The 25,714-nt window shown below is 35.7% G+C and overlaps 1 protein-coding gene across 7 annotated transcripts in view; it reads left to right on the forward strand.

The window, feature by feature from the left end:
* Positions 1-25,714, forward strand: part of Ankrd30a (ankyrin repeat domain 30A) — a 91,844-nt gene that overhangs the window by 8,777 nt on the left and 57,353 nt on the right. For 5 of the 7 annotated variants that reach the window (XM_013508375.1, XM_013508378.1, XM_013508376.1 and 2 more), the window contains exons 4-14: positions 609-712; positions 9,413-9,468; positions 10,197-10,232; positions 10,519-10,554; positions 12,437-12,470; positions 16,799-16,871; positions 19,654-19,714; positions 19,813-19,973; positions 23,239-23,365; positions 23,637-23,692; positions 25,320-25,413. In XM_013508375.1, coding sequence (XP_013363829.1) covers positions 609-712; positions 9,413-9,468; positions 10,197-10,232; positions 10,519-10,554; positions 12,437-12,470; positions 16,799-16,871; positions 19,654-19,714; positions 19,813-19,973; positions 23,239-23,365; positions 23,637-23,692; positions 25,320-25,413 — 838 coding nt within the window. Of the gene's footprint in view, positions 1-608; positions 713-9,412; positions 9,469-10,196; positions 10,233-10,518; positions 10,555-11,779; positions 11,845-12,436; positions 12,471-16,798; positions 16,872-19,653; positions 19,715-19,812; positions 19,974-23,238; positions 23,366-23,636; positions 23,693-25,319; positions 25,414-25,714 lie in introns of those variants that run through there. The other 2 variants (XM_013508380.1, XM_013508379.1) reach the window with 2 other exon arrangements.

The following is a 25,714-nucleotide window of genomic DNA, read 5'->3' on the forward strand; positions in this document are numbered from 1 at the left end:
TCCATGATATATGAATTTGCGTGTCATCCTTGCGCAGGGGCCATGCTAATCTTCTCTGTATCGTTCCAATTTTAGTATATGTGCTGCTGAAGCAGTAAACTTTCTTACTTTCTCAAACATGATTGTTGAATCCTGTTGAGATATAGAACTTGTGGACAATGATTCTTTGGAATACAGACTGAGAATCTCTGGCCTAGAGATAATTTAGCTCATTAATTCAATAAAAATACTTAAATCTTTTACTACTGTGCATTAGGATTTGGGGCTACTGAGTTAAAAGATATGGCCCCTGTCCTCAAGATGCTTTTGATTTAGGTGGGAGATGGTACCTAACCCCAAAGTACCATGATAAATGCTGTGATGGAAAGATCCTTGGAACAGTTGAATGTCTGCAGCGAGTTTTGACACTTGAGTTCATGTAGCAACTCTGGGCAGAGAGAGTGTGCTGCAGAGGGCAGAGGACAGGGGTAGCATATGTGGAAGTACAGGAAGAGACTGCTGTATATTATCTATATTAGGTTAGAGTCATAGAGTCTTCTACAAGTTTTTCAGTTCAGTTGAGAAATAGGCAATTGTGTGGGTTATAAATTGTTTCTGCTTGTTCACAGGATGGCCTCACACCACTTCTGCTTGCTCTAAGGGAAAACAGACTGCAAGTGGCAGAACTGTTAGAAAAGAAAAAAGCAAATAATGCAGTGGATAAGCCTGGAAGGTATAGTTGTTTTTTTTTTTTTTTTTTAAACAAAACTTTAGTAGTGTTCTAGAATACTACTAATGAAGTCAGATAATACAGTCAAAGAAATCAATGGGAAGAAGACTAACTTAAAGTTATTGGGACATAATGAAAAATATCAACACAAACTGTCAGATAGACAACAGTTTGGGCAACACAAAAATCACTGTATATATAGGATTCATGCTGTTATACAGTAATATTGACTGTACAGTTTGGATTGGGCAACACAAAAATCACTGTATATATAGGATTCATGCTGTTATACAGTAATATTGACTTATGTTTGCTTTTTTAAATGAGAAAATAAAGTTTTGTATCAAAATAAGGGAATAACAAGTTAATATACTATGTGCTGTTATCTTCAAAATACTTCCTCAGAGTACAAGATATAAACCTGAAAGATTTTTACAAAAAAGAAAGACAACACAAAAATTTCTTTTCAATGATCTAAGATAAGCTAGTAATATAAATGAATCAAATTAGTATATATATTAAAATATATTTGAAATTTGGGGACATAGTTTGAGCTTCTCCCTTCTTCCTGTCTTGCATGTATATGTATATGTGTTTGTATTGTGTATCTCATTAACAGAAACCATGCAATACTTGAGCTTGTGTGTCAGACTTATTTCACCTAACTTTATATTCTCAAGTTGTATCCATTTATCTATGAATGCCTCAAGATTATCTTTCTTTATTGCAGTGTAGTATTCCATTGTGTATAGATACCATTTTCCTTATACATTCTTCTGATGACAGACATATACACTGTTTCAAAGATGTAGCTGTTATAAATTGTGCTACTATAAACATGAATATCCATGCATCTTTTAGTAGGATTTTAATTCTTTCAGAGGATATCTAGAAAGGGGCATAGCTGGAATTTCAAATGGAATGTCTACTTTCAGTTTTTTGAGGAATCTCCACACTGATTTCCATTAGTGGTTGTACTAGTTTACATTCCTACTATCAATGTAGAAAAGTTCCTTTTCTCCCCACATTCTTGTCACTATTTATATTTAGATTTTTTTTATGATAACTATTCTTTGTAAGGTAAAATGGTATGTCAGTGTAGTTTCAATTTGTGTTTCTCTCATGGGTGGCAATAATTATTTTTTCATGTGTTTATTGGTCATTTGTGATTCTAAGAAGTATCTTTCATTTCAGTTGCCCATTTTTGACTGAGTTTTATTATAGGAGATATAATTTTTTTGACTTTTTTATGTATTCTTGATATTAGTCCTCTGCCTGTGGAATAGCTAGCAAATTTTTTTTCCCATTCTGAAGGTTGTCTCTTCACTGCTTTGGTTGTTTCCTTTGCAGTGCAGAAGCTTTTTAATTTGACCCCATTTGTTGACTCTCATTATTTCTTGAGCCATTGGGGTTTTGTTTGGAAAGTCCTGCCTATGCCTGTGTCTTCAAGTATTACATATTTTATCTTCCAGCAGGTTGCTTCTATTTTAACATTTAGATCTTCCACCCATTTTGATTTTAGTTTAGTACAAGGTGGGATATGTGTGCCTGGGGTTGTTTCTGTTTCTTCTCTTCTGTTCCACTGATGTACATACCTGTTTTTGTGCCAGTACCATGTAGTTTTAATCACTATAACTTTATAGTATAACTTTAACTCCAGGATTATGATTGCACCTGCTTTGCTTTTGTTACCCAGGACTGCTTTTGCTATATTGGGTCTCTTCTGATTCCATATAAATATCAGGATTGTTTCTTTAGCTCTTACTTTGTTTGTATTAGTATTAGATCTTCCCTAAAGTTCTTGTAGAATTTCACTGTGAACCCATCAAGTCCTGGGATTTTTTTAGTTGGTATTTTTTTATTAATTCTTCAGTTTCCTTGCCTTATGCTGGATGATTCAGGATTTTTATTTATTTATTTATTTTTTCACATCTGGGAATCTCTCCATTTTTTTCTGAGTTCTCCAATTGTTTAGCATATGTTTTTGTGAAGTAGTTGCTAATAATTACCTGGATTTTGGCAATGTCTATTGTGATTTCACCTTTTTCATTTCTAATTGCATTGGGTTGTGTTTTTTCTTTCCTTTTTTGGTAAAATTGGCTAAGGGTTTATCTATTTTGTTTATTTCAAAGCTCTTCAATTCAGTGATTATTTGTATTGCTTATTTTTGTTGCCATTTCATTGACTTCTGCACTGATCTTTATAATTTCTTTCCTTGTACTAACTTTGGGTTTAGATTGGTCTTGTTTTTCTAAGACTTTGAGATACATCATTAAATTGTTTAATTGAGTTCATTCTGTTTGTCCAATGAGGACATTCACTGCTGTATACTTCCCTCATAGGACTGCTTCCATTGTGTCCCATAAATTTTGGTATGCTGTACTTGCATTATCATTTAATTCTAGAAACTGTCCTATTTCTTCCTTAATTTCCTCTGAATTTCCTCTGTGACCCATTGATTATTCAAAAGTGTGTTTATTTCCATATGTTTGCATAATTTCTGTGATTTCTTTTCCTATTGATTTCTAGTTTCATTACACTGTGATATAATAATGTGCATGGCAAAATTTCTGTTCTTTTGCATTTACTTAGGTGTGCTCTATTAGCTAGTATGTGGTCTATCTTGGAGAAAGTACCATGTGATACTAAAAAGAACATGTGTTCTGTTGTTAGGTGGAGCACTGTACTAAATCGCCAACTTATGAACATTCAAATTGTGAACTTTCAGAGATACAAATGGACCTCACTTTATAGATATTTGTAAATGCAAACAAACCACAAAAGTAGCTCAGGAGTCTGCTGGACATTGTCCCAGTTGTGCTTCTGTGTGCTTACTGTGCAGTGCAATAGCATATAGTAGTGCCGTGTTCATTCAGGGCCCAGGATGTCTAGAAGCAAGAGGAAAAGCAGTGGTGATGTGGAGAGGACTGCTAAGAAGCATATAGCAAGTAACTATGGAAACAAAAGTGACAATAATTGAGAGATTGGACTGAGGCAAAAAGATAGTAGATATCACTCATTTTTATAACATGAATCATTCAACCATTGTCACAGTTCTAAAGGACAAGGACAAGATCACAAAACATGTAAAGTCTGCTGTGCCAGTGAAGTCATTTTGTTGGACTTATGAAGAAATCTGACTTAGAAACGTTCTCCCAGAATGGAACTTATTCATAAGTCAGGGGACTTACTGTACTGTATATGTATTAAGTCCATTTGTTCACGGTTTGGTTCAACTTTGATATTTCTTGGTTAATTTTTTTTTTTTTGGGGGGGGGTACTGGGAATTGATCTCAGGACCTTGAGCTTGCCAGGCAGGCATTTATGCCACTGAGCTGTATCCTCGGCCCTGTTCATTTTTGTTTGTTTGTTTAATTGATCTATTTGTGATAATGGAATATTGAGATTCCCTACTATAATTGTATTGATGTTTATCTAACCTTGTATTTCCTTTGGAGTTTGTTCATCAAGTTGAGTCATTGTGGTTTGGTGTGTTTATGATTGTTATTGCTTCCTATTGAATAGATCCATTAACTAGTATGTCTTTTCTTTTTCTTTTCTTTTTTTTTTTTTTTTTGTGCCTCCTTTGACCAGCTTTGGCTTGAAAATAGGATAGCTCCTCCCACTTGTTTTGGGTTCCCATTGCATAGAATATTGTTTTTCATCCTTTGACTTTTAGTCTGTAAATTTCTTTTCATGTTAAATGTCTCTCTTTTTTTGAGGCAGGGTCTGTGTATTACAGGCTGGCCTTGAACTCGCTTATGTAGCCCAGGCCGGCCTCAAACTCACAGTGATCCTCCTATCTCAGACTGGGATTACAAGCATGGATTATGCCTGGCTAAATGTGTTTCTTGTGTACTGTATACTGTTTTGTTTCTTGATTCTTGATTCATTCTACTAATCAATGCCTTTTGGTTGATGAGTCCATTTACATGACTTATTCCTGTCATTGTATTAATTTCCTATTGCTATTTTGCTTTCTTTCCCTTCTATTTAATTGTTACCCTACCTGATGTATTTGTTTTATTGGATCTTAGACATTTTCATTTTCTCCTAAGATATCCTTGAAAACTTTTTGGAATATTGGTTAGGGGTGGTCAGAAATTTCTTTAGGTTTTCTTTATTGTGAAAGTATCTTATTCATCAATTTTGAGAGGTAATTTTGCAGGCTACTACAGTCAAGGTTAGAAGTTGTTTTCTTTAAGATCTTGAAACACTTCATTCCATGCTTTCATTGCCTTTAAAGTTTGTGTTGAGAAATCTTTTCTAATGCTGGTAGGTTTTCCTTTATAGGTGATTCATTGCTTTTCTCTAGCATGCTTTTGTTCTTATGTTGTATTTCTTATTTTTTAAACTATGTGGCATGGAGTAGTTTTTTCTGATCGTGCCTATTCAGGGTTCTATACGTTTCACCTATCTGTATGATTTATGCTATTACTTACATAAACAGATTTTTTATGCACTGTGTGCTGTCTTCTGATTTTCCACTAACTCCAATTACTCTTATATTAGTCCTCTGTTTTTATCTATGAGCTGTTGAATCCATTTTTCATGTTCTTTTGTTGTTAGATATCTCTCCTTAAGTGATCTGTCATTAAGATATCTCTCATTAAGTGATCATTGACCTCATCCTTGTCCTCTAGGTCTTACACTGTTCACATTGGTTGCTGCTTCTACACATACTTTCAATCATGTTTTTGATCTCCTGAATTTCTGTTCGAATTTTTTATGGATCCTTCTTTCTATGCTAGACATTCGTATTTTGTATCTCTGTCTTTAGTTCTATTTTTATTTTTGTTTTTTGTTTTTCTTCCAGTACCAGGAATCGAACGCACGACCTTGTGCTTGCCAGGCAGGCACTGTGCCACTGAGCTAAATCCCCAACCCTGTCTTTAGTTCTAAAAGCTGTTTATTAGTGACTTCTCTAGACTGCTGATCATTTGTTTCATTAGGATCATTATCTGATTAGTTATATCTTCTTTAAATGTGCCAACTGCCTTGTTGAACTGTTTTACCTGTATATGGGTACCTTTCAGACCGGTCTGTTGTGTGGTTTATGATTTCCTCCCCGAGGGCCATCCAAACTGGTTTTGGGGGAGTTGGGAGGTTTTGGAGGCATTTTGTTCCCTTATTTTCTCATGTCTCTGTTTCTTTTTTTTTTTTTTTTTTTGGATTGGGTTTACAAATTCTTTGGCCTAGTGTCCTGTTTTGAGGGAGTAGCCACAGTATACTTTATGACCCCAAGGCTATGCAGATACTGGCATAGAGAAAAAACTAATTCCCAGCTACTACTATGTTACCTTGACTATTGTAATAAATTCAGCAACAACTATGGCATCGAATTTCAACTGGATACTGACAAGTCATAGACACCACTCATGAACAGCCCTTAACCAAAACAAAGAGGACTGTTATTTAAATGAACTAGACTACCCTTGTATTGACCTATAATAGTTCAGACCACTAAGTTCTGCTGGAAGTAGGTGCCACAGCATAAACATACTACTACATTAAATGCTTTCTTCTTTAGAACTGCCCCTCAGACTATTACTCCCACCAAGCCTGGCCTCCCACAAGAGAATACAGCCCCCATGATCTTCCTGGTCAAAACCTGGACCTCCTAGGAGATCCCTATTTAGCTGTCACTGTCTCCAGCCTATCTCCTAAGACTATCTCTCACCTGGTCTCTGTAGTAAGCTGTCACTTCAGTCCTGGATTGAAACTCTTCTCTGGGTATTGGTCTCTTCCTCAATCAGATCAGTCTGTTGGTTTTCACTTCTGTTGCCCTGTGCTGTGGGGAACCCAGGGGCTGTGGGCTGGGGTGCTCAGTTCTGGGTCCTCCTGACCCAGTGTGGAGCCCAGGCAGGCATCTGTGTCAGCTAGGGGTGGACTGCTCAGTTCCTGGGCCGTTCTCCAGCTCAGCACCGGGCCAGGTGGACATTGGCTTTGGCTGGGGGTGGGGCACTCAGCCTGAGGTTTGTTATATGTAATCTGATTTTGCTGGTCATTTGATCTTATATTAGCTAAAGCAGTTTTACATTAGTTTATAAAGTACAGAAGTAGGTGTTGAATTGAGAGCTTCACAGATGCAAAGCATATACTATATCATTGAGCTCTATCCCCAGAGCCTATCTTGGGACTTGAGGATCTTTATCCTTAGGGACCCCATTTAATTGCTCATGTAATTCTCTATGGGGTACAAGTAGTGTCACATCTTTGATTTTTCTAATTAGCAATTTGGGTCTTGAAATGTCTAATTTAGCAGAAAATCTTGTTACTTTTCTGTGGAGCTATCTCCTATACCCTCCTCTTTGAATTTTTGAAGAACCTAAGAGATTCCTTAGGTCCAAGGAAGTCAATCCTCTTTCACAAGTCAGGTGTGATTTTTGTTGTTTGTGTTGCTATTAAGTCTGCCTTGCAATGTAATAATGATTAACCTTTACTACCAGGTTGTCCTTACTGATCCAGATCCCTGAGCCTTCATAGTAATACACACTTAGACTTAAGTTGCAACCTTTTTTTTAGTAGGTATATTTTTATGCTCAGTTATTGTTCCTGAACTAGCCGCACTTTACTTTGGCAGGTGGACCTCCTAGCTTAGCCACATGCGTAGTAAGCAAAATGACTCTTCCCACCTACTCAGAATCCTATGTGGAGCCTACATATTAGCTTAGACCTTCATGGTGGCTTATCCTTCAAGACCTTTGTTAGCCTCCTGCCAGCAAATATGAGTTGGGATCATTGTAAATTACTGGAGTTCAAATAATGTTTCAGAAAGAGATCCGTGTTTCTTTTTTCTTTGCTACCAGATCTTTACCCATTAGTCCCTTTATACTGTGTAGTGCCTTTTCTTAGGTTGTAAAAGGTCCCAAATCACCCCCAGCTTCTGATTGGTGCAGACTTCTGATTGACCCCTGATACTGTTTAGTAATGAAAATACTTGTGTCTCAGCATCGTTTCTAGATTATTTTCAAATCCTATCTCATAAAGAAGCCATTAAATAAAATTCTGTAAATTCACAGTAGACTAGTTGGACTTAAGAGAACTAAGCCCCACTGTGACTTAATCAGTCTCCACTTATAAAAGAGGACTTTGTCTTTCAAGTCAGTTGGAGATAGACATGGAAATTGAACCAGAAGATCTTTGTTAGAATCATGCACAGAGTTTCCTTGGGTAGAGGAGAAATAGTAGTCCATACCAGATCTTCTTTCAAAGAATCAACTTTTTAATTCATTAATCCTCTGTATTGTTTTCTTAATCTCAATTACATTAATTTCTGCTCTGATATTTGTAATTTCTTCCCTTGTATGGGCTATGGGCTTGACTTGCTCTTCTTTTTCTAGAAGCTTGAGGTGCAACACTAAGTTGTTTATTTGTGCTCGTTCTGCTTTTCTGATGTGAGGATTCACCAATACAAAATTACCCTCTGAGGACTACTTTCATTGTATCTTACAGGTTTCAGTATGTTGTATCTGCATTTTTGTTTAATTGTAAATATTGTTTAATTTCTTCTTCAATTTCATCTATGACTCATTGGTTGTTCAGAAAGGTGTTATTTAATTTTTATGTGCTTATGGGGTTTTTGTGGTTTCTTTTGCCATTAATTTCCAATTTCATTGCACTATGGTCAGATAATATGCATGGGATGATTTTAGTTCCCTTGCATTTACTTAAGCATGTTCTGTGGGCTAGTATATGATCTAGAGAATGTTCTATGTGAAGCTGAGAAGAATGTGTTGTTGGGTGGAACATTGTAAACATCTAAGTCCATTTGTTTACAGCTTTGGGTCAGTTCTGATATTTCTTTGCTGATTTTTTGTCTAGTTGATCTCTTTGTGAAAATGGGGTATAAGGTCCCCCATTATAGTTGTGTTATTGCTTATTTGATTTTTCATGTCTATTAATATTTGTCTTATATAGTTGGGTGTTCCTATATTTGGTGCATACATATTTGTGATTGTTATCTCCTCCTCTTGAAGTTTTATGCCAAGTCTTGAACATCTCTTAGTTTTCTGTCTTTAGCATGATTAGTTCAGTAGTAGGGGACAATTATATTATTTAATTTCATAAGATATTTATAAATAAACTTAGCTACAAATTATTTAAAAGTTTACTTGCCATGAATTATAAGCCACAGAAAATAGAACAGCTGATAATCAAAATTAGGACTTAATATTTTCTGGTAACTGTAACATTTGAATATTAGAATCTGTGAAAAAATACACATTGGGTTTTATTTGGGATTCCAAAAAATAGTTCAGCATTAAAGAACAAATCACTCCATTGCTTCATTGTTTCTGAGAGCAGGTTTCTGTTATCTCATCAACTCTTCCTAGGAGCCTAGTGAACTAAAGCAGTAAAATCCTTATTTATAAGAAGATTTTGAGCCTCAGAGAAATGACTTGTCCAAGAACAAACAGCTGTTGGTTTTATAGCTGCGACTTCTGAGTTAAAGACAGTTTTCCTTAAATTGAGCTAACCTAGCTAATACACAAAGCTGTCCTGACTTTCTTGGTTCTTGACTGCTTCACCTTACTTACTCTTTTTTCTTTTTTAATTACAGGCTTACTAAAGGTTGGTAGATCTTACAGATTTGAAGTGTGTGAAATGAAGTTCTAATATTAGCTGTAATATTGGCTGATATACTCTTAGTAATCTAATACATTTTTATATCAATATTAAACCAATAATTGTTTTATATAGGCAACTTTTTGAATATGAAGAAAAGAGACCTAAAAATTCTCAAAATAGCCATCCAGGTAAGACTTCTCATAGTGAATTACACTTGGTGGTCCTATACTGATAAAAAAGTAAGAGTGGTGGCACATTCCTGTAATCTCAGCACTCGGGAGGCTGAGGCAGGAGGATCACCTCAAGTTCAAGGCCAGCCTGAGCTACATAGTGAGACCCAATCTCAAAAAAAAAAAAAGAAAAAGAAAAAGGTAAGAGAAAGTTTTGAACCTAGAAGAGCAGTTAGAAAAATCATTGTGTAAATTGCATTTATATTTTTTCTTAATTTCTTTCTTAATAGTCTAGAATTCAGAATTATTAAAGAAATGAATTATAAGAAATTTATAATCTAAAACATTCTATTTATTTAATTTTGACTTCTTAAATCCTGTACATGAAAAGCTTCTAAATTAGTATGCTGCTTTCTCTGTACTTACATTATACTAAAGTTTTAAATTTTTAACTAAATAGGTTACACTTAATAAATTTTATTACATAGTTATATCACTAAAAAGTGATTTATGTCAGTAAAAATAAAATGTTAAGTCACTTTTATCAATTATTTTCCTGCTTAAGTATGTAATTTAAATTGTTCTATATAATTTCGTATTCTTCAGCTTAGGAGATAATACCTATACTCTGTTGCTTTGATCTTTTAATTATCGCCAGTTGTAGATGACAAATTGCTATAACATGGTAATAGTAGGTTCAGTAACTATTTTTTTAATTAATAACTTTTTCTTCTTTTTTTTTTCAGTGCTTGGAACTGAACCTAGGACTTCATACGTGCCAGGCAAGTGCTGTACCACTGTGCTTCACCCTATCCACTGATAACTTTATTTTTGAGAGCAAGTTGAAGTTCACAGCAAAATTGAAAGAAACAGAGATTTCCTGTTTATCCTGTACCTCCCACACATGGGTTGCCTCCCTCCATTGCTAGTGCCATCCTCTAGAGTAGTACACTTGTTATAGATGATGACTCACACTGGCTCATCATTATCATCCAAAGACTGCAGTTAATATTAATCATAGCTTTTTCTTTTTTTAATCAATAGCTTTTTCTTTCTTTTTTTTTGCAGTGCTCGGAACTGAACCCGGGGCCTCATGCATGCCAGGCAAGTGCTCTACCACTGAGCTGTACCCTATCCTGCAGTTACCATTAGGGTTCATTGTTAGTGTACTCCATCTTATGGGTCTAGGCAAATGTATGACGACATGTATTTACTATTGTCGTGTCATATATGGAATAGTTTCATAGCCTTACATAGCTCCTGTGTTCCATCTGTTCATTCCCTCCCTGCACCGTGCCCTGCCCCGCCCAACACTGCAATCACTGACTGGAGAGTTTGATTTGAACAACTGCATAGTTGGAGTAATACAGCAGATATTTTTTGAATATTTAAAATAATAAATGTTCAAGGTAACTGAATGTAATCATTATACTGTTATTTGAGCTGCTTTTTCTTTCCCTTGGTGGGGACGTTGCTAGGGATTGAACCCAAGGCTTTGGCCATTCCAGGCAAATGCTTTACCACTGAGCTCCAGCTCCAGCCTTTGTTTTTCTTTCCTTGTTTTTTGTTTATGAATATGAGCTAATGACATATGCTGTACATGTTGAGAAGGCGTGCTTTCTGTGGAGATTCCCCATAATGAGGAGGGTTGAGAAGAACAACATCATGCTGAACTTCACAGCACTAACTGGACCATCCTGCTCTGTTGGGTCCAGACAGACCCTTTGAGAATGGACGGAGACACTTCAAGTGCTGTGCTTCTCAAAATGCATCAGAGTCTTTCACACCTACCTGGCACTGGGAAGTAAGATGAGGGAGTGAAGAAAACTATAGATGAATCAAAGTGATCCCCTTCCTTTGAGGGCTAAGTATAAGTCATGTTATATTATTATAACGTGACAGATTTTCTCATTATTTTTATTGGTCCGCACTCCCTCGGTGCTAGGGATTCAGTGGTTTTGTGCATGCTATGCAAATGTTCTTATCACTGAGCCCAGCCCCAGCCCTGACTTTCCATGAGCAGATTCTCTGTCATGGGAAATCTGAGGCTGTTAGGTTTTTGTTTTTATTTTCACAATTTGCATGAAGTAAATGTTTTCTTCTTTTACTTGGCACATTCTGAAAGCTTCAATGAGTTAGTGGTTTTATTTTTATGTATTTTTTCATATAAGATAGTACTCCCTGGCAGCTGGTTGCAACCTCCCCAGTGCTGGCTTTTAAACGATTCAGTCAGACTAGACAAGCTCTTAAGGGATTAGTCTTTGCAGTGGTTCTTTCCCTGAGAAGTAAGATGGCATATAAACTTGATCCTTGCTTGCATCACACGTAGGACAGAGAAAATAGCAAGAACTAAGAGAGCTCATTACCATCTTCCCTAAAAGAGGATTAGCAAGAGTAAGTACACTGATTTCTCATGAACTCTTCTCCACTGGGAGGTGGCAGTCATTGCAGTGATCCTTGTTTCAGTCTGTTTCCTATATTTTGTCATGCTGCAAATTAGAGTGCCCAATACAGCTTCCTTGTAACAGAATACTTCATCCTAAAACTCAACCGTTTCAACTGAAAACCTGCAGCAGCTGTCTTGTGTCATAACAAAATAAGCCTATTCTTTTATGATTGTTCCTAGTGCTGTTAGTCCAGAAAAATCTTGCTATTTGTTTGCCACTGTCACTTTATGCCACTGATACTGCCAATGGTACCATTTCTGTCAATATGATGCTATTCAGTTAGGATGCCATTGTACATAGCAATTTGCTTGCTTTTAGATATCAAATTTTGATAAGTTCCATTCTTCATTGTATTTTATAAATAAAAAATGGAAAGTAAGAGTTCTTAATGCATTGCCTATCAATAGTATATTCATTCTAGAATAGTCTACAGGTACAGTCCAAAATAATACTTTCTAACAAACCATCGAAGTATTATACTTTTAATATTTTATATTTTGGGTTGATTCAAAATATGTTTTACCTCTTTCTTTTAATAGTGGATGAGAATTCTAATGATGACTCTTTAACCAGGTAGGAACTTATAGATTTTTAAATATCATAAGTTACTTTTATGGTTGATACATTGTGTCAACTTGGGGAGTCTAGAGGTTTGGCTAAGTGACTCAGCGGGAAGCCAGGGTGCTTACTTTGTATACATCCTGAGCCTGTGGAAGGAGCAGGGCATGGAGATTATGCCAGAGCTAATCATGCCCCCTAGGTGGGGGTAGCCTGTTTACAAAGTAAGGGAGGGAATCAGCTGCTTGCCGGGATTCCTCCCTTTTGCTCTGGCTGTTTGCTGTTCGGCTGCCATTCCCCTCTTTGCTGTTGTTGCTTTGCTATCTTCTGCCTCGGAGCCAGCCAAGTATGAATTGAAACCTCCACAAACTGTAAGCTAAATAAACCTTTCCTTCCTTAATTTTGGGCATTGGGTCTTTTATCTCAGCAACGAAAGAAAAGTAACCAAGACAGAATTTGGTACCAGAGGAGTGGGGTTGTTGCTGTGACTATACTTGACTATGTGGTTCAAGAGCCTTTGGAAATGGCTTGTGGGAAGTGTTCGGAAAGGTTCAGAGATGTCGCCTGAAAGAGAAGCACTAGAACACCTTTGGCTGTTCTGTCTGGGAGTGTTTAACTTTTCATTTGTACAAGGGCTCACAGCTAAGAGTTTGCCTTACATTTCGGAGGAGACTTGGGACTTGGACTTTTCAGCAGTGCTGAAACTGTTAGGACTTTGGCAACTATTGCAGATGGACTAAATGCCCTTTGCATAAAGGGATGTGCATGAGTCTTTGGGGGGCAAAATGTTATGGTTCTAATGTAATAACATGTCTTTATATCTGGAAACTGGTTTAAAGAAATGTATCTGGTTGCCACCTTGACAAGGGGTGGAGTGTTATGGTTGATACATTATGTCAACTTGTGGAGTCTAGAGGTTTGGCTGAGTGACTCAGCAGGAAGCCAGGGTGTTTACTTTGTATACATCCTGAGCCTGTGGAATAGGAGGGCATGCAGATTATGTGAGAGCTACATGCCCCTTAGGTGGGGTAGCCTGTATACAACGTAAGGGAGGGAAAGAGGCTGCTTGCCGGGATTCCTCCCCTTTGTTCTGGCTGTTCGCTGTTCGGCTGCCATTCCCCCCTTTGCTCTTGTTGCTTTGCTATCTTCTGCCTCCAAGCCAGCCAAGTATGGACTGAAACCTCCACAAACTGTAAGCTAAATAAACCTTTCCTTCCTTAATTTTGGGCATTGGGTCTTTTATCTCAGCAACGAAAGAAAAGTAACCAAGACAGTTACTAATTAGTGAATGCAGAGAAAAGAAACTATTTTTTTTTTAGTATTGTGCTCCAGGCTAGACAAAGTACCTGTGCTGTTATAGTCTGTTGTTTACTAATTAGGCAGTTGTTACTAAGGGAGGTTATTTAATTGGCCCACGATCCCATAATTAATAAGTAACTGATCTGAGTTTTGACTGTTCACCTGCCTGGCCCCCAGATGCATTCTATTGCCCTCTGCATAGGTGGGTAGGGACCTCTGCAATGCTGAGATCAAAATACAGGTCATATCAGATCAGTTCAGAAAAGTCACAGGTAGGTGTGTGTCAAGTCTGTTTAGTTTTCCTGAGAAGCCTGGTGAGAGCCTAAGAGCTTGTCCTAATCATGATGATTACACTGATAAACAATATCTTGTTTTTACCATCAGAAGTTTTATATCAGATCTGGAAGTGAAGACTGTCTTCATGTAAATCATATTGTATTAATTACATTAAATATCTATTGGGATGATATTTTTAATGCATTTCTCTACTTACTGATTTCCCACTTTGGTTTTCCTTTCAGGCTACTACTGCCTAGTTCTATGAATTTTTTTCCCCTTTTTTCTTATCTTTTTTCCCCCATAAGTGAAATATTTTCTTCATTTTTATTTCTTTTTATTCTGCTTTTCTTGATTTTTTTTTCATTTCTGTTACCTTAGTATTTCTTATTGTTCTTTATTTTATTTTATTTTATTTTATTTTTGCAGGAGTGGGGATTGAACTCACAACCTTGCGCTTGCCAAGCAGGCACTTATGCCACTGAGCTATATCCCCAGCCCCTCTTACTGTTCTTTAGATAGAACAAAAATATATAGAATTTCCGATTTTAAGACATCTAAGAGACCAATCAAAATACCTTCTAGTGCTCAACGTGTTTAATTAACATCCTAGCCAAATAGTTGTTCTCATAGACAATCTGAAATTCCATGTTATTAAAGTAACTTACCTGAATGTAGTTCATGGCAAAAATGAGATTTGAACTCAGGTTCCATAATTCCTAAGTCTAGTACTCTTCCTTATTTCTCGTTCTGTGACTGATGGTACATTCCCGTAATCCCAGCACTCAGGAGGCTGAGGCAGGAGGATCGCTGAGAGTTTGAGACCAGCCTGGGCTACAAAGTGAGCTCAAAGCCAGCATGAACTACATAGTGAGGTCCTGTCTCAGAAAGACCAAAAACAAAGAGAATAGAGGAGTGAGTCTAGTGTGCTCAGTGGTAGAGCATAAGAATGGAATTAATGGGGAGGGCAGGTTTGAAGAACAACATTAGGTTTGGCAAGAGTAGGGTTTTAAACGTCAGAATATTGAGCTTTATCACAAGTTTGATAAAGGTAATATAGAAATTAAAGACACAAGATACTGGGAGTTATCTAGAAATGCATATTAAAATTGGGGGTTTAAAGGAGTCCTGAAAATATTGTTGCTTTTGTTTAATTGAAAGAACTGACAAACTTAAAGACTTCTTTTGAAAGGTGCTAGGGTAATTTGAGCCACCAGTTAGTCTCTATAGCAGTTAGGAATGTACCATCACCTCCTTCCTTCTCAATTTACAGAGGGTGGCTTAGCGCCCCTAACTCTTCCATGGGACTGGAAGTAGCTGAACTCCATGGGTCTGTGACCCAGGACAGTTGTCCCTCATATCCATATTTTTTCAACTTGTTGATGTCCTTCCGGTATGTGTAGGGTAGGACTAGGGTTGCATTGGCTGGAGGTAGTTGTGTTTAGTTGATGGTTGGTAACATGCTTCTGCTGACGGCAGATGATTATGATTCAAATAGCTTTCTTTTCAGGAGCAGCTACTCTCAGTTATTTGAGCACATCCTTGTTGCAGGAATCTATGCTTCCATAGGCTAAAGATTTTAAGTGGAGACTGCCATGGAGCCCTGCAAAGAGCCACAAAGGAGTAGGAGCACTGAAGAAAGGATATTGGATTAAATTTAGGGTAACAGAGATACAGCTACTAGGAGTGATTTTCTAGCCAGCTCCTGCTTGACTATCAGTGTCTATGAAAATTTTGCTACTTTAGGTATACCTGAAAAAGACAGAGCCATACAGGAAAGATAATTGGATTTTATAATTTTAATAGTTTAATTCCCTGGGAAGAGATTGAGCAATTGATTGAACAAGATATATTTTTTTCTTTGATTTTTGTACATTTAGCCTTCAGACATGTTTAAAGTTTCAGAGGTCTCTCTGTACTGTTTTAGAGTAAGGGGAAGTAATAGAGTTGTCTTAGTAAGTGGTTTCCATACTAAAAAACAAAGACTGCTATTTCTGAATTACCCAGTGTCTTAGTCACTTTCAGTAACTTTCCCATCAATGGGACAAAACAATCAATATCTACAACTTGAAGGAAGAAAGGTTTGTGACTCAGCAGGCTGCAAGGCAGAAACAGCATGGCAGGGAGATGTGGAGGAACGCTGCTTACCCCGCAGCCAGGAAGTAGTGAGAGGGCTGAAGAACCAGGGACAAGAATACACCCTGCCAGGTGCTGGCCCAATGACCTGTCTCCATCCAGACCCCACCTCTTAAGAGCACTTTCAGCTACTGGACTTGCCCATGGATGAGTGCACCGATGAGTGTAGCACCCACATGATCCAAGCACCTTCCATGCACAGGAGAATTATAGGGGACATTCTAAATCTAAACCATCACCATTGAAACAGAGTATGGAAAGGGGACAGTGTATCTTTCTGTCTTGAGGTTATCAGGTTTCAGTCCAGGTAACAAAAGTTACATCAGCCATTGATTGGATTTTCAGTTCAGCCTTCAGGGCAGGCAATTTGTAAAGACAAATTATTCTTAGGCTCTGCTGGTCTGTTGGCTGTCAGTCTCTGATACAGGAGTGAAAGTGAATCTTTACTGATTATTTCATAGATTGGAAGAAGTGGAGACAGAAAAAAGTAACTGAAAAATTTTAAAAATGGAAGTCAAATTTTAACTGTATCAACCAAGAAACATCGTTAGATACATAGATAGCCAATCTTTCCCCAGTTTTTTTTTAAGGACAGAACTCATCCACTTTTATTGTATGTTTTTGCTGTACAGGTTTTCCAGCAAACCTGGTCCTGATGATTCCTGGCCTACATCAGATGATGATGACTATCTTTTTGATAATGAGGTAAGTGCTCTTTTGTGAAGTTAGTTTTCTTCCCCTTAGTTTTGCTTTGTGTAGTACTTAGTCTTAAAATTTAGCAGTGGTGTACCTACCATGGTTTTATATGAAAGTTGGTTAGGGAAAACCATTTTATAGAACTATGACTGGTTGAAAAAAATTTTTTTTCTCTTTTTCCTTTGGTAAATAACTGATGAATACTTTGAGGTATTGGGAACTGATAAAAATATTGGACTAGGGGCTGGGGATTTAGCTCAGCGGCACAGCGCCTGCCTGGCAAGTGCAAGGTCATGAGTTCGATTCCTGATACTGGAAGAAAAAAACAAAAACAAAAAAAAGTATTGGGCTAGAAAATACATAGTGACAGGAAAATTGTATTAGGTGAAGTTTTCCCACAATAGGGGAAATACTAAATTTGGTCAAGGATTATTTGGATAAGTATACCTTACTGTGACTTTTAAGTCATACTACCATGACTTTTATAATACTTATGCCTAAATATATCTTTAATAGATCCTGTTAGTCTCTGTAATAATCATGGAATTTTGGTGCCTTAATTTCAAAAATTTACAATGCATAAAATACATTTTTTCTTTAAATACTTTTTATTTTAGTATCAAACAGTTTTTATAAGAGCTTTTTCTCTTTCTATTCTTGGTTCTGTTTTTAGACTAAAATAATACTGCAAATTATGGAAATTCAGAAATTTAAAATCTTCATAAAATTTGCATTACTAAAGCATTACGGTATTTTTGTTGTTTTGTTTCATTTCTGGGATTGATCACAGGGCATTTTCAATAAGCTATCTCCCTGGCCCTCATTTTAAAAAATGTATTTAATTTCTTTTTCAGTCAGAGCTAGAACTTTGGGGATCCTTTATCCTCACCTCCAGAGTACTGGGATTAGTGTGCCACTACCCCTGATTGCACTGGGTTTTCTAAATGCTTCCTCCATTAAAAGGGTACTGTTTTTAAAATTTTTCATCTGATTGAAGAATACTTGTTTTGTCCAAAATAATAACCAGTTTGACAACTAGATGCTCCAAATAATCAGATGGTAAAGCTCTAAGAAATTGTATGCATTATACCTTTAAAAATATCCAGAGTCCCTGTATCTCATTCTAACATTTCAAGTTTCAGAAGTTTTTGTACTTCACAACATTCATTTTAAAACTCTTGCATTACTCTGAGCTACTGGAGATTAGGAAATATGTGTGTGTGTATCCTGAAGGCCTGCAATAAGGTGTTTTGTATTAAGAATCATTTTAATATTTTTGAATGCCAATAAATGAATTTTTACATAATAGAATTTTACAAGTAGTATATGCATGATTTATGCAATAGTTAAGTCTATTGAATTTCTAAAAATATGGCTTAAATTATATTCCCTTTTAATACTTAGGATATATAATTTAGGTGAGTTATCTTGAAGAAATATGTCACAGAAAAGAAGGGAACAAATTAGAAGAATATAAATAGGAAAGAAAGTTACAGAAACTCTGAACTTAGGTTAGAATTTTATATTAAAATTTCTTAAACTTTTTTTTAGCCCAGTTCATATTCTATTAAATACATCTCAAGATGTAATTTCTCTTTAGAGTTCTGATTCACAATTCTTTCTCTAAATGGAAAATTGGTGGAACATTTTGTTTTTTCCTTGTCTCTCTAGTATTAATGCTGCAGTTTTCAGGTAGTGGTAAATAGCATGTTTTATTGAACTATGTTATAGTAATAAAATTAATCTATTTTAGTATTTATAAAAAATGAAACATTTATAAAAAACACAAATTAATAATTTTTTTAAAAGACTGATCAAAAGCCCTTATTTCTTCACATACCTTATTCTTAACATTTTTCATTTTCTTCCATGTTTTAAGTTCATATTCAGTTAGTCATCTCTCTCCTCTCTTTCTACTTACCCCCTCCCTGAGTGTGTGTGTGTCTTTCTCTTCCTTTACCTCTTTAAAATGATTTACCTCTAACCTTAAGTTTTTTCTTTGTAGAAAACACTTCTTCAGTGTCCATTCTCTGAGTCTATCTTCATATTCATGGCATATTTAGTTACATCTTTCTGTTTAGTGATTGTATGGCTTTGATTCTTCAATCATTGTCCCACAGGATTTATTATTGTCTTTTTTCCTGTCTTTCCTGGAAGGAGGTAAATTGATATAATCATTTGTCATTAGCTGTTTGACATACAGAATAGAAGTGACTTACGCTATTTATAATTCTAACCCATCTAAATAAGTTACTACTAAAAACTTCACTGTGAAATTTTTCTCCTATGAAATAATTCATACAAATATAAATCATGCAAATAAATTCAAACTATAGCAAGAAATGAATTTTTATTTTGTGAAATGTTAGTTTTTTCAAAGTACTCTAAACTACAAAGGAATAAATACTTGTTTTTGTTTTAGTTAAGAAAATAGTCTAGTAAATATCCTAGTCTTTATGTAATTAATTAGAGGTATAGGGAATAACATTTTAAGATATCTCTGTCATCTCTCATCTATATCTGAATGATTCTAAAACCTGTGTTCTTTTCTTTTTTTTTAAAGGAAGAAAGATTTATTTAGCTCATGGTTTGTGGAGGTTTCAGTCCGTACTTAACTGACTCCAAGGCAGGGTGCCACATGGCAGAGGGGCAATCATTCATTGTGGCAGAAAACAGCAATAGCAACAAGGGGAGCCTGTGCTCTTACTGTTAGATCACTTAGTAATGGTGAATATTATTTTATCAAATTGGATACTTGTAATTCTTAAAGCTATTATTTTTTTTTTCCTAGAATGTCCCCAAAGTAAACCTAACTGAACTATGGGCTGCTGCTCAGCAATCCAGAAAAAATCGTAAGCTGTTTGATAAAAACTGCTTGCTCCTGTGCTATTTACTGACTTAAAGTTGTGGATATTTTTATGTGTAATTTACTTCATTTTTATTGTCATAGAAGCAAAATATGGCATTGGGGAAACAGGAAATAGAACATTGATTGACAATAGTCCTTCTGATAATAAAAACAAAGACATGGTTGAAACCTTTTCTAAAACATCAGTCAATGTCCAGGACTTTTCTCAGTCTTCCTCTTCTTCACCATCATCTGAAGCAAAAGTAAGATCTTTTTAAAATACTTTGCCCATGCTTTTAGTCACATATGACAAAGATCCTAGAAAGAAATGTATGACCACAAGATCATAATAGAAAACAAGTATAACGAGAGAGATTTATGTACAAAATTGAGATCTATAAAAGTTGATGGGAGTAAAAAGTTCTTAGGTATGCGGTTATGGAAGGAAAGAACTAGAAAACAATCAAAAATAGCTAGAGGAGTGTGAAGCTGAGGTTGAATGAGAAGACTCATATACAAGGCAAAGTGAGTTAAGACTTCATAAGATGATCAAGTAAGAGAGTCAAAATGAAATGTAAAAACAAGACTTAAATAAGAGTAAAAACTCTATGTTAGAAATTATATGCTTTTAAATGACCTATAATAGATTTTAATGAAGAACTGAAAATGTAATCTTCATATTTGCTAAGTTCAATAAAGTGATATCTTCTATTTAATCTAGTATATCCTATATTCATAGATAATGAATAATGAAATCTGTTTTAGATCTTATGGGGTTTATTATGAATTGTTGATATTTGACTCTTTCATTCTCATTGTTTCTAGTTAAACTTAGTGTTTGACGTATTCTTTTTTAGCTAAGTTTTGGTGTATAATCCTAGCAAATGCTTTAGATCTTCTTGAGAATAAAGAGTAAATAAGCATTGTATTTCATTGTTTCATGAATTAAAATCCCCGGTTATATAATTGAAATAGTCTTCTCCCACTCCTCAGCTGTGGGGAACCCAAGACCTCATACGTGGTAGGAAAGCACTCTGCCATTGAGCTACACCCAGCCCTAAATAAGATTTTTAATCTGTATCCATTACATGAGAAAATACATTTTAAGCTGCACTATTCTTAAAAAACATAGAAGAAAGTTCTTTCTGAACCAATTCTCATTTGTCTTTTCCTAATAGTGTCATGTAATGAACATGCATATACATCAAATAAATGAAATCACAATTTGTGATTTTTTTTTTCCCTAAAATAATCTACCTGTTTTCATAGACTCATAAGGAAGGAAAGATTGCTAAGAGTATACAAAATTATCTCTGGAAGGTGATTTTTTAAAGTTTTTAAAATATTTCCAGCAATGGGGATATTTCATATTATTCTAAGGAAGCATTATTAAATTTCAGTACTCATAGGTTTTGGGTTTTTGTTTTTCCCACTTTGGTGCTTGGGCTCAAACCCAGCACATGCTAGGCAAATACTGTACTGCTTTGCTACACGCCAGCCTGAGTATTTATAGTTATATAGCCTTCCACTTAAATTCTCTCATCTTATAACTCAGGAATGCTGTCGATAACTTTAGCCCCTTCTTCATATGAATATTGGGTCTTCATTAACAAGTATTCAAACCGTATTTGAAAGTATTTGAAGACATATATCTTCAACTTTGACATGATGGCTTTATTTTGTATACTAGATCCTTCTATTAATTAATTAATTAATTAATTTTAACCTTTTTGAGACAGGGTCTCACTATGTACTTCAGACTAACCTTGAACTCACTATGTAGCCCAAGCTGGCTTCAGACTTACAGTGATTCTCCTACCTCAACTTCCCAAGTGCTAGCATTGCAGGAGTGCGCTACCATGGCCAGCTATTTTTTGTCTTTGTTTTTTTTTAGACAGTGTCCTGCTATGTTGTTCAGGCAGGCCTTGAGTGCCCAGACTGGCCTCAAACTCACATTAATTCTCCTGTCTCAGCCAGTCAAGGCTGGGATTACAGGCATGTGCCACCACGCCCTATAACCTTTCTTCTGTTTCTAACTACTATCCTGTTATGGTATAAATAGAAAATTAGAACTATTGATGTATACCATTTATAGGGGGAATAGGAATTTTAAGATAGGGTTTTATATTTTTTTCTAATGTTATACTGTTATTTAAAAATTCCTAATTCTGTAAACACATCACCATTTCTGTTCTGCAATTTAAAACTTTTTTTCTTTTTTGAGATGGGATCTTGTTATGTTCCCCAGATGGGCTTCAAACTCCTGGGCTTAAATGATTATCCCACCTCAGTCTCCCAAGTGGCTGGAATCACAGGTGCACATCACCATGCCTGGCTTACATTTAAAACTTACAAGATTTCCTTTTAAACAGAAATTTAATGCAAAATCTTAAATTGTCAAATTTAATAATTAAATTTTAAATTTTATATTAGCATAATATCCCAGAAATAAATATTTGCATATTTTAATAACAGTATATGTTTATAACCTTGAAACATGTTGATGTATATAATTGAGAAAAATGAATCCCTTGGATTTCCCCTCTTGTTTTTATTTGATGAATTTCAGAGTTCTGCACAGGTTAGCATTACTTCATCAGTTTGCTGTATGTTATAAATACTTATCTTTTTGAGCTCATATGCTGTCCTGAGTAAGGTCATCTATTCCTACTCCTACTCCGAATGTGTTTACTCAGTCCTGGGCCCCTCAAATTTGATGTTCCTCCTGAAGACTTTGACTTTGACCTTACCCTGATTATATTACATGGCACTGAATCTCTGAAGCTGGGAAAATCCTGGTCCCTAGCCATCCTTCTGATCACCCATCCAACCTTTCATATTCTGTATTTTCTGTTCACCATTTTTCAAATCTGGATTCATTTTCTCACCTATTGTTTAGAAATAATACTCTTTTTTGCTCCTCCCTCCCCCGTTATGCTCATCTATCTTACACTGCTGGCAAGAATATTCGGATCCCCATTACACAAAGGGCAAAGTTCACATTCTAGCCTGAGAAGAGTCTTGTATAGTTGGCGTGCGATGCTCCTGTTTTATCTGTCATGCCATCCCAGGAACTATATTCCAGTTTGTCACATGACTTGGGCAGCTGTCTTTTGCTGTGTTGTTTCATGCCTCATCCCATGCTGCCCTGTCTGGAATGCCCTTGACACCCTTCCTGTGCACTTTCTCTCTTTCAAAATAGGACCCTAGGTTTATAGCTTTTCCTGAGCTTCCCAGGAAGAACTGACTATTGTTGCTTTTGACCTCTATAACCTTGTCGAACCAGTGAAATGCATTTCCCTGTTTTTATTTGTTTTCATGTCTCTCTGCATCTGCTCGCATATAGAGCAGAGTGTGTTTTCAGTTTTCAGCTTCTCCCAGAGTAATTCCTATGATTAGATAGATTTGCCTGTGATTGTTTCCATTTTACTGACTGACTGGATGGTTGGGCAAGTGGGCAAGTGTATGTTATTTGATCTTTAGTTCTTTTTCTTACTCTTTTTCTTTCTCTCTCTCTTTTTTTAATAGGAAAAAGCAACAGGGCCAGTAATTAGAAAAGAAGAAAATGGTGCTTTTGTTATTGAAAATGCTTCACAAGAGCAAACACATGACAATGTGACTAATGTTGATGGAGGGCAGAAAAATTATAAAAGCGGTAAGTGAGTGAATAGCTGTGAAAATTTTTCTTGTGTATATACTATTGTTTTTAAAAGTCTGTAGACCCAAAAGATGATATCCAATTTTTAAAAATTTTTTCTTTTACTATTTTCCTTTCACCAACTTCTTTCTGAAACTACTTCAACCCTCTGAAATTCTTTTCGCTGTTACTTTTATCTTACTGAAATACTCATGAATGCAGATAGATTTGTATATATGAAATTCACAGCAGTAAATGTTCTCAATGTGTCTGTGACTACCTTTTATAGATATGATGTTTGCACTGGGATTAGGAGAAGATGATGAATCGCCATGGGACTCTGAGGTATTGTTTATTGTTTATAATTATTTTTGAAATAAGCATTATTTGAGGTTTACATATAAAGAGGGATGATTTGACTTTACTTTCTCAGTTCTTCATATGGCTATAAGAAATTATTTCCTCACATTTTTTAACCCATAGTTAATAATCACCTGAGCCGTTTAGCAATTTAGTGAGACTCTGTCTCAAAAAGTAAAACGCACTGAGATTGTAGCTGGACACAAAGGCCCTGGGTTTAATCCCCTGTACTGCTGATGAAGGAATGAATGGATGAATGAAGTGCTAAGTACATTACTGCTACATATGTAGGATTCATTTAATGAAGCCAGTGTAGTTAAAAATGAAGAGTTAGACATCACAAATAATCAACTTAGATTCCGAAATTAAGGTGATCTAAAAACTAAAGAATTGTTCCAAGGGAGCCTATGGCCAATGAGTAAAAGTTCTGTTGAGATTCAGAGAAAATGTTTAGATCATAACTTTTACAGCTTGTAACTTGAAAAGTTGGCAGGTGTGTGCTGCCACGCCTAGCTAGGTTAGAGAATTTTGAGGGGGTTTGAGGTTAGCATGGGAATGAGAGTGAACTGCTGCTAATTTAAGGGTGAGAAGGAGCCAGCCATAGGAAAGTCTAGGAGGACATTCTGGACAGAGAACAGAGAGCCATGAGCCATGTCTGTCCATCATTGTAACACCCTAAAGTGACCAGGAAGCAGGAAGTACAACAGTTTTCATCACAATCATTTATAGTTTTATAACAGATAGAAAAGAAAATGTACAAATAAGTACCTGGCACATTTTAGGCACTTCATAAATAGAAATGTTTATGCTGCTGCTCTTTTTATTAAGTCTTTTTATACTTAGTTGAAGTTCTTTCTTAATTGGGAAACAGTTGTATACAGTGTCTTGTATTTGTCTGCTGTTACTTGAATGTAACAAAGTTATTAGTACATTTTTATTTTCAGCCATTTTTCCTATCAGTAAAAATTTTACCCAAAATACTGTTTTTTTTCTAAGCCCTGGTTTACATACATGAAGTACTTCCTACGGTGTTGTTTGTATTCAACATGACACTCTGAAGTTTCTTAGCTTGCCAAGTATTTTCACACTAAAATGACTTATGTGATTAGAAGTATTTAATGCTGAATTATAGCAAATGTACTTATAAGAATTTGTTTAATCAGAGAAGAGAAAGGGACAGTATTGTGTAAAGGGAACAAAGGTGATCAAGAAATGATAACATATGTACCAGTTCCCCAAAATAAATGTAATTATTACATATCACAAACATACACTCATACAAACATCTTACAGTTTGAAACTATTTCATTTAAATCTGTGTTTTTTTAATGTTATCTTTGTTGGGGAATGCAAAGTAGAGTTAGGTATTGTGAAGCTAGGTTGGAATACGCAAATCAAATAGAATTTTGTCTATGAATCCCTCCTTGGCTTTCCATGCTTGCTTTACCAAGTCAGCACTCATGTGGAAATACAAAGTGGGCTTGATATAGGGTTCTCATTTGAAATATTTTGATTTTCAGTACATGCTTCCCATTATTACATCTAATTGCCTTAAGAGAGAAAAATCAGAAAATCTTTATGCAACTCATTACTGCTGTACTAATTTTAACAGAGTATCTCTGAGAATCTTCCACAGAAGTCTGTTGATCATTTATCTGGGGCTGCAGATGAACAAGGAAAACATGTAGGAAATAGACAAGTAGAAGGTAAGAAATACATATAAATGTATAATTTTTTTTTTAGAAAAGTCATTTGACAGCATGTTTATTTAAAACTGGAGCATTCCTATATTCTCGTAGCCAAAGAAAATTACATATTAAGTGCAAAGTAAGGAAAAAGAGAAGTAAAATAGTAATAAGTTATATATATTACCAAGTTTCATCATCAGGTTAAATTTGAGTCACTAAAGGAGTTAAATTATTAGTTCCATTTCAAGCTATTCTAAGGTCTGAGGGAAGTTAGAAAATCAAGAGGAGACAAGGGAGTGAAGAATAAGGAGTAATAATA

This window comes from Chinchilla lanigera, unplaced genomic scaffold (genome assembly GCF_000276665.1).
Source record: "Chinchilla lanigera isolate Chin_1 unplaced genomic scaffold, ChiLan1.0 scaffold00145, whole genome shotgun sequence".
In the NCBI taxonomy this organism is placed as follows: domain Eukaryota; kingdom Metazoa; phylum Chordata; class Mammalia; order Rodentia; family Chinchillidae; genus Chinchilla; species Chinchilla lanigera.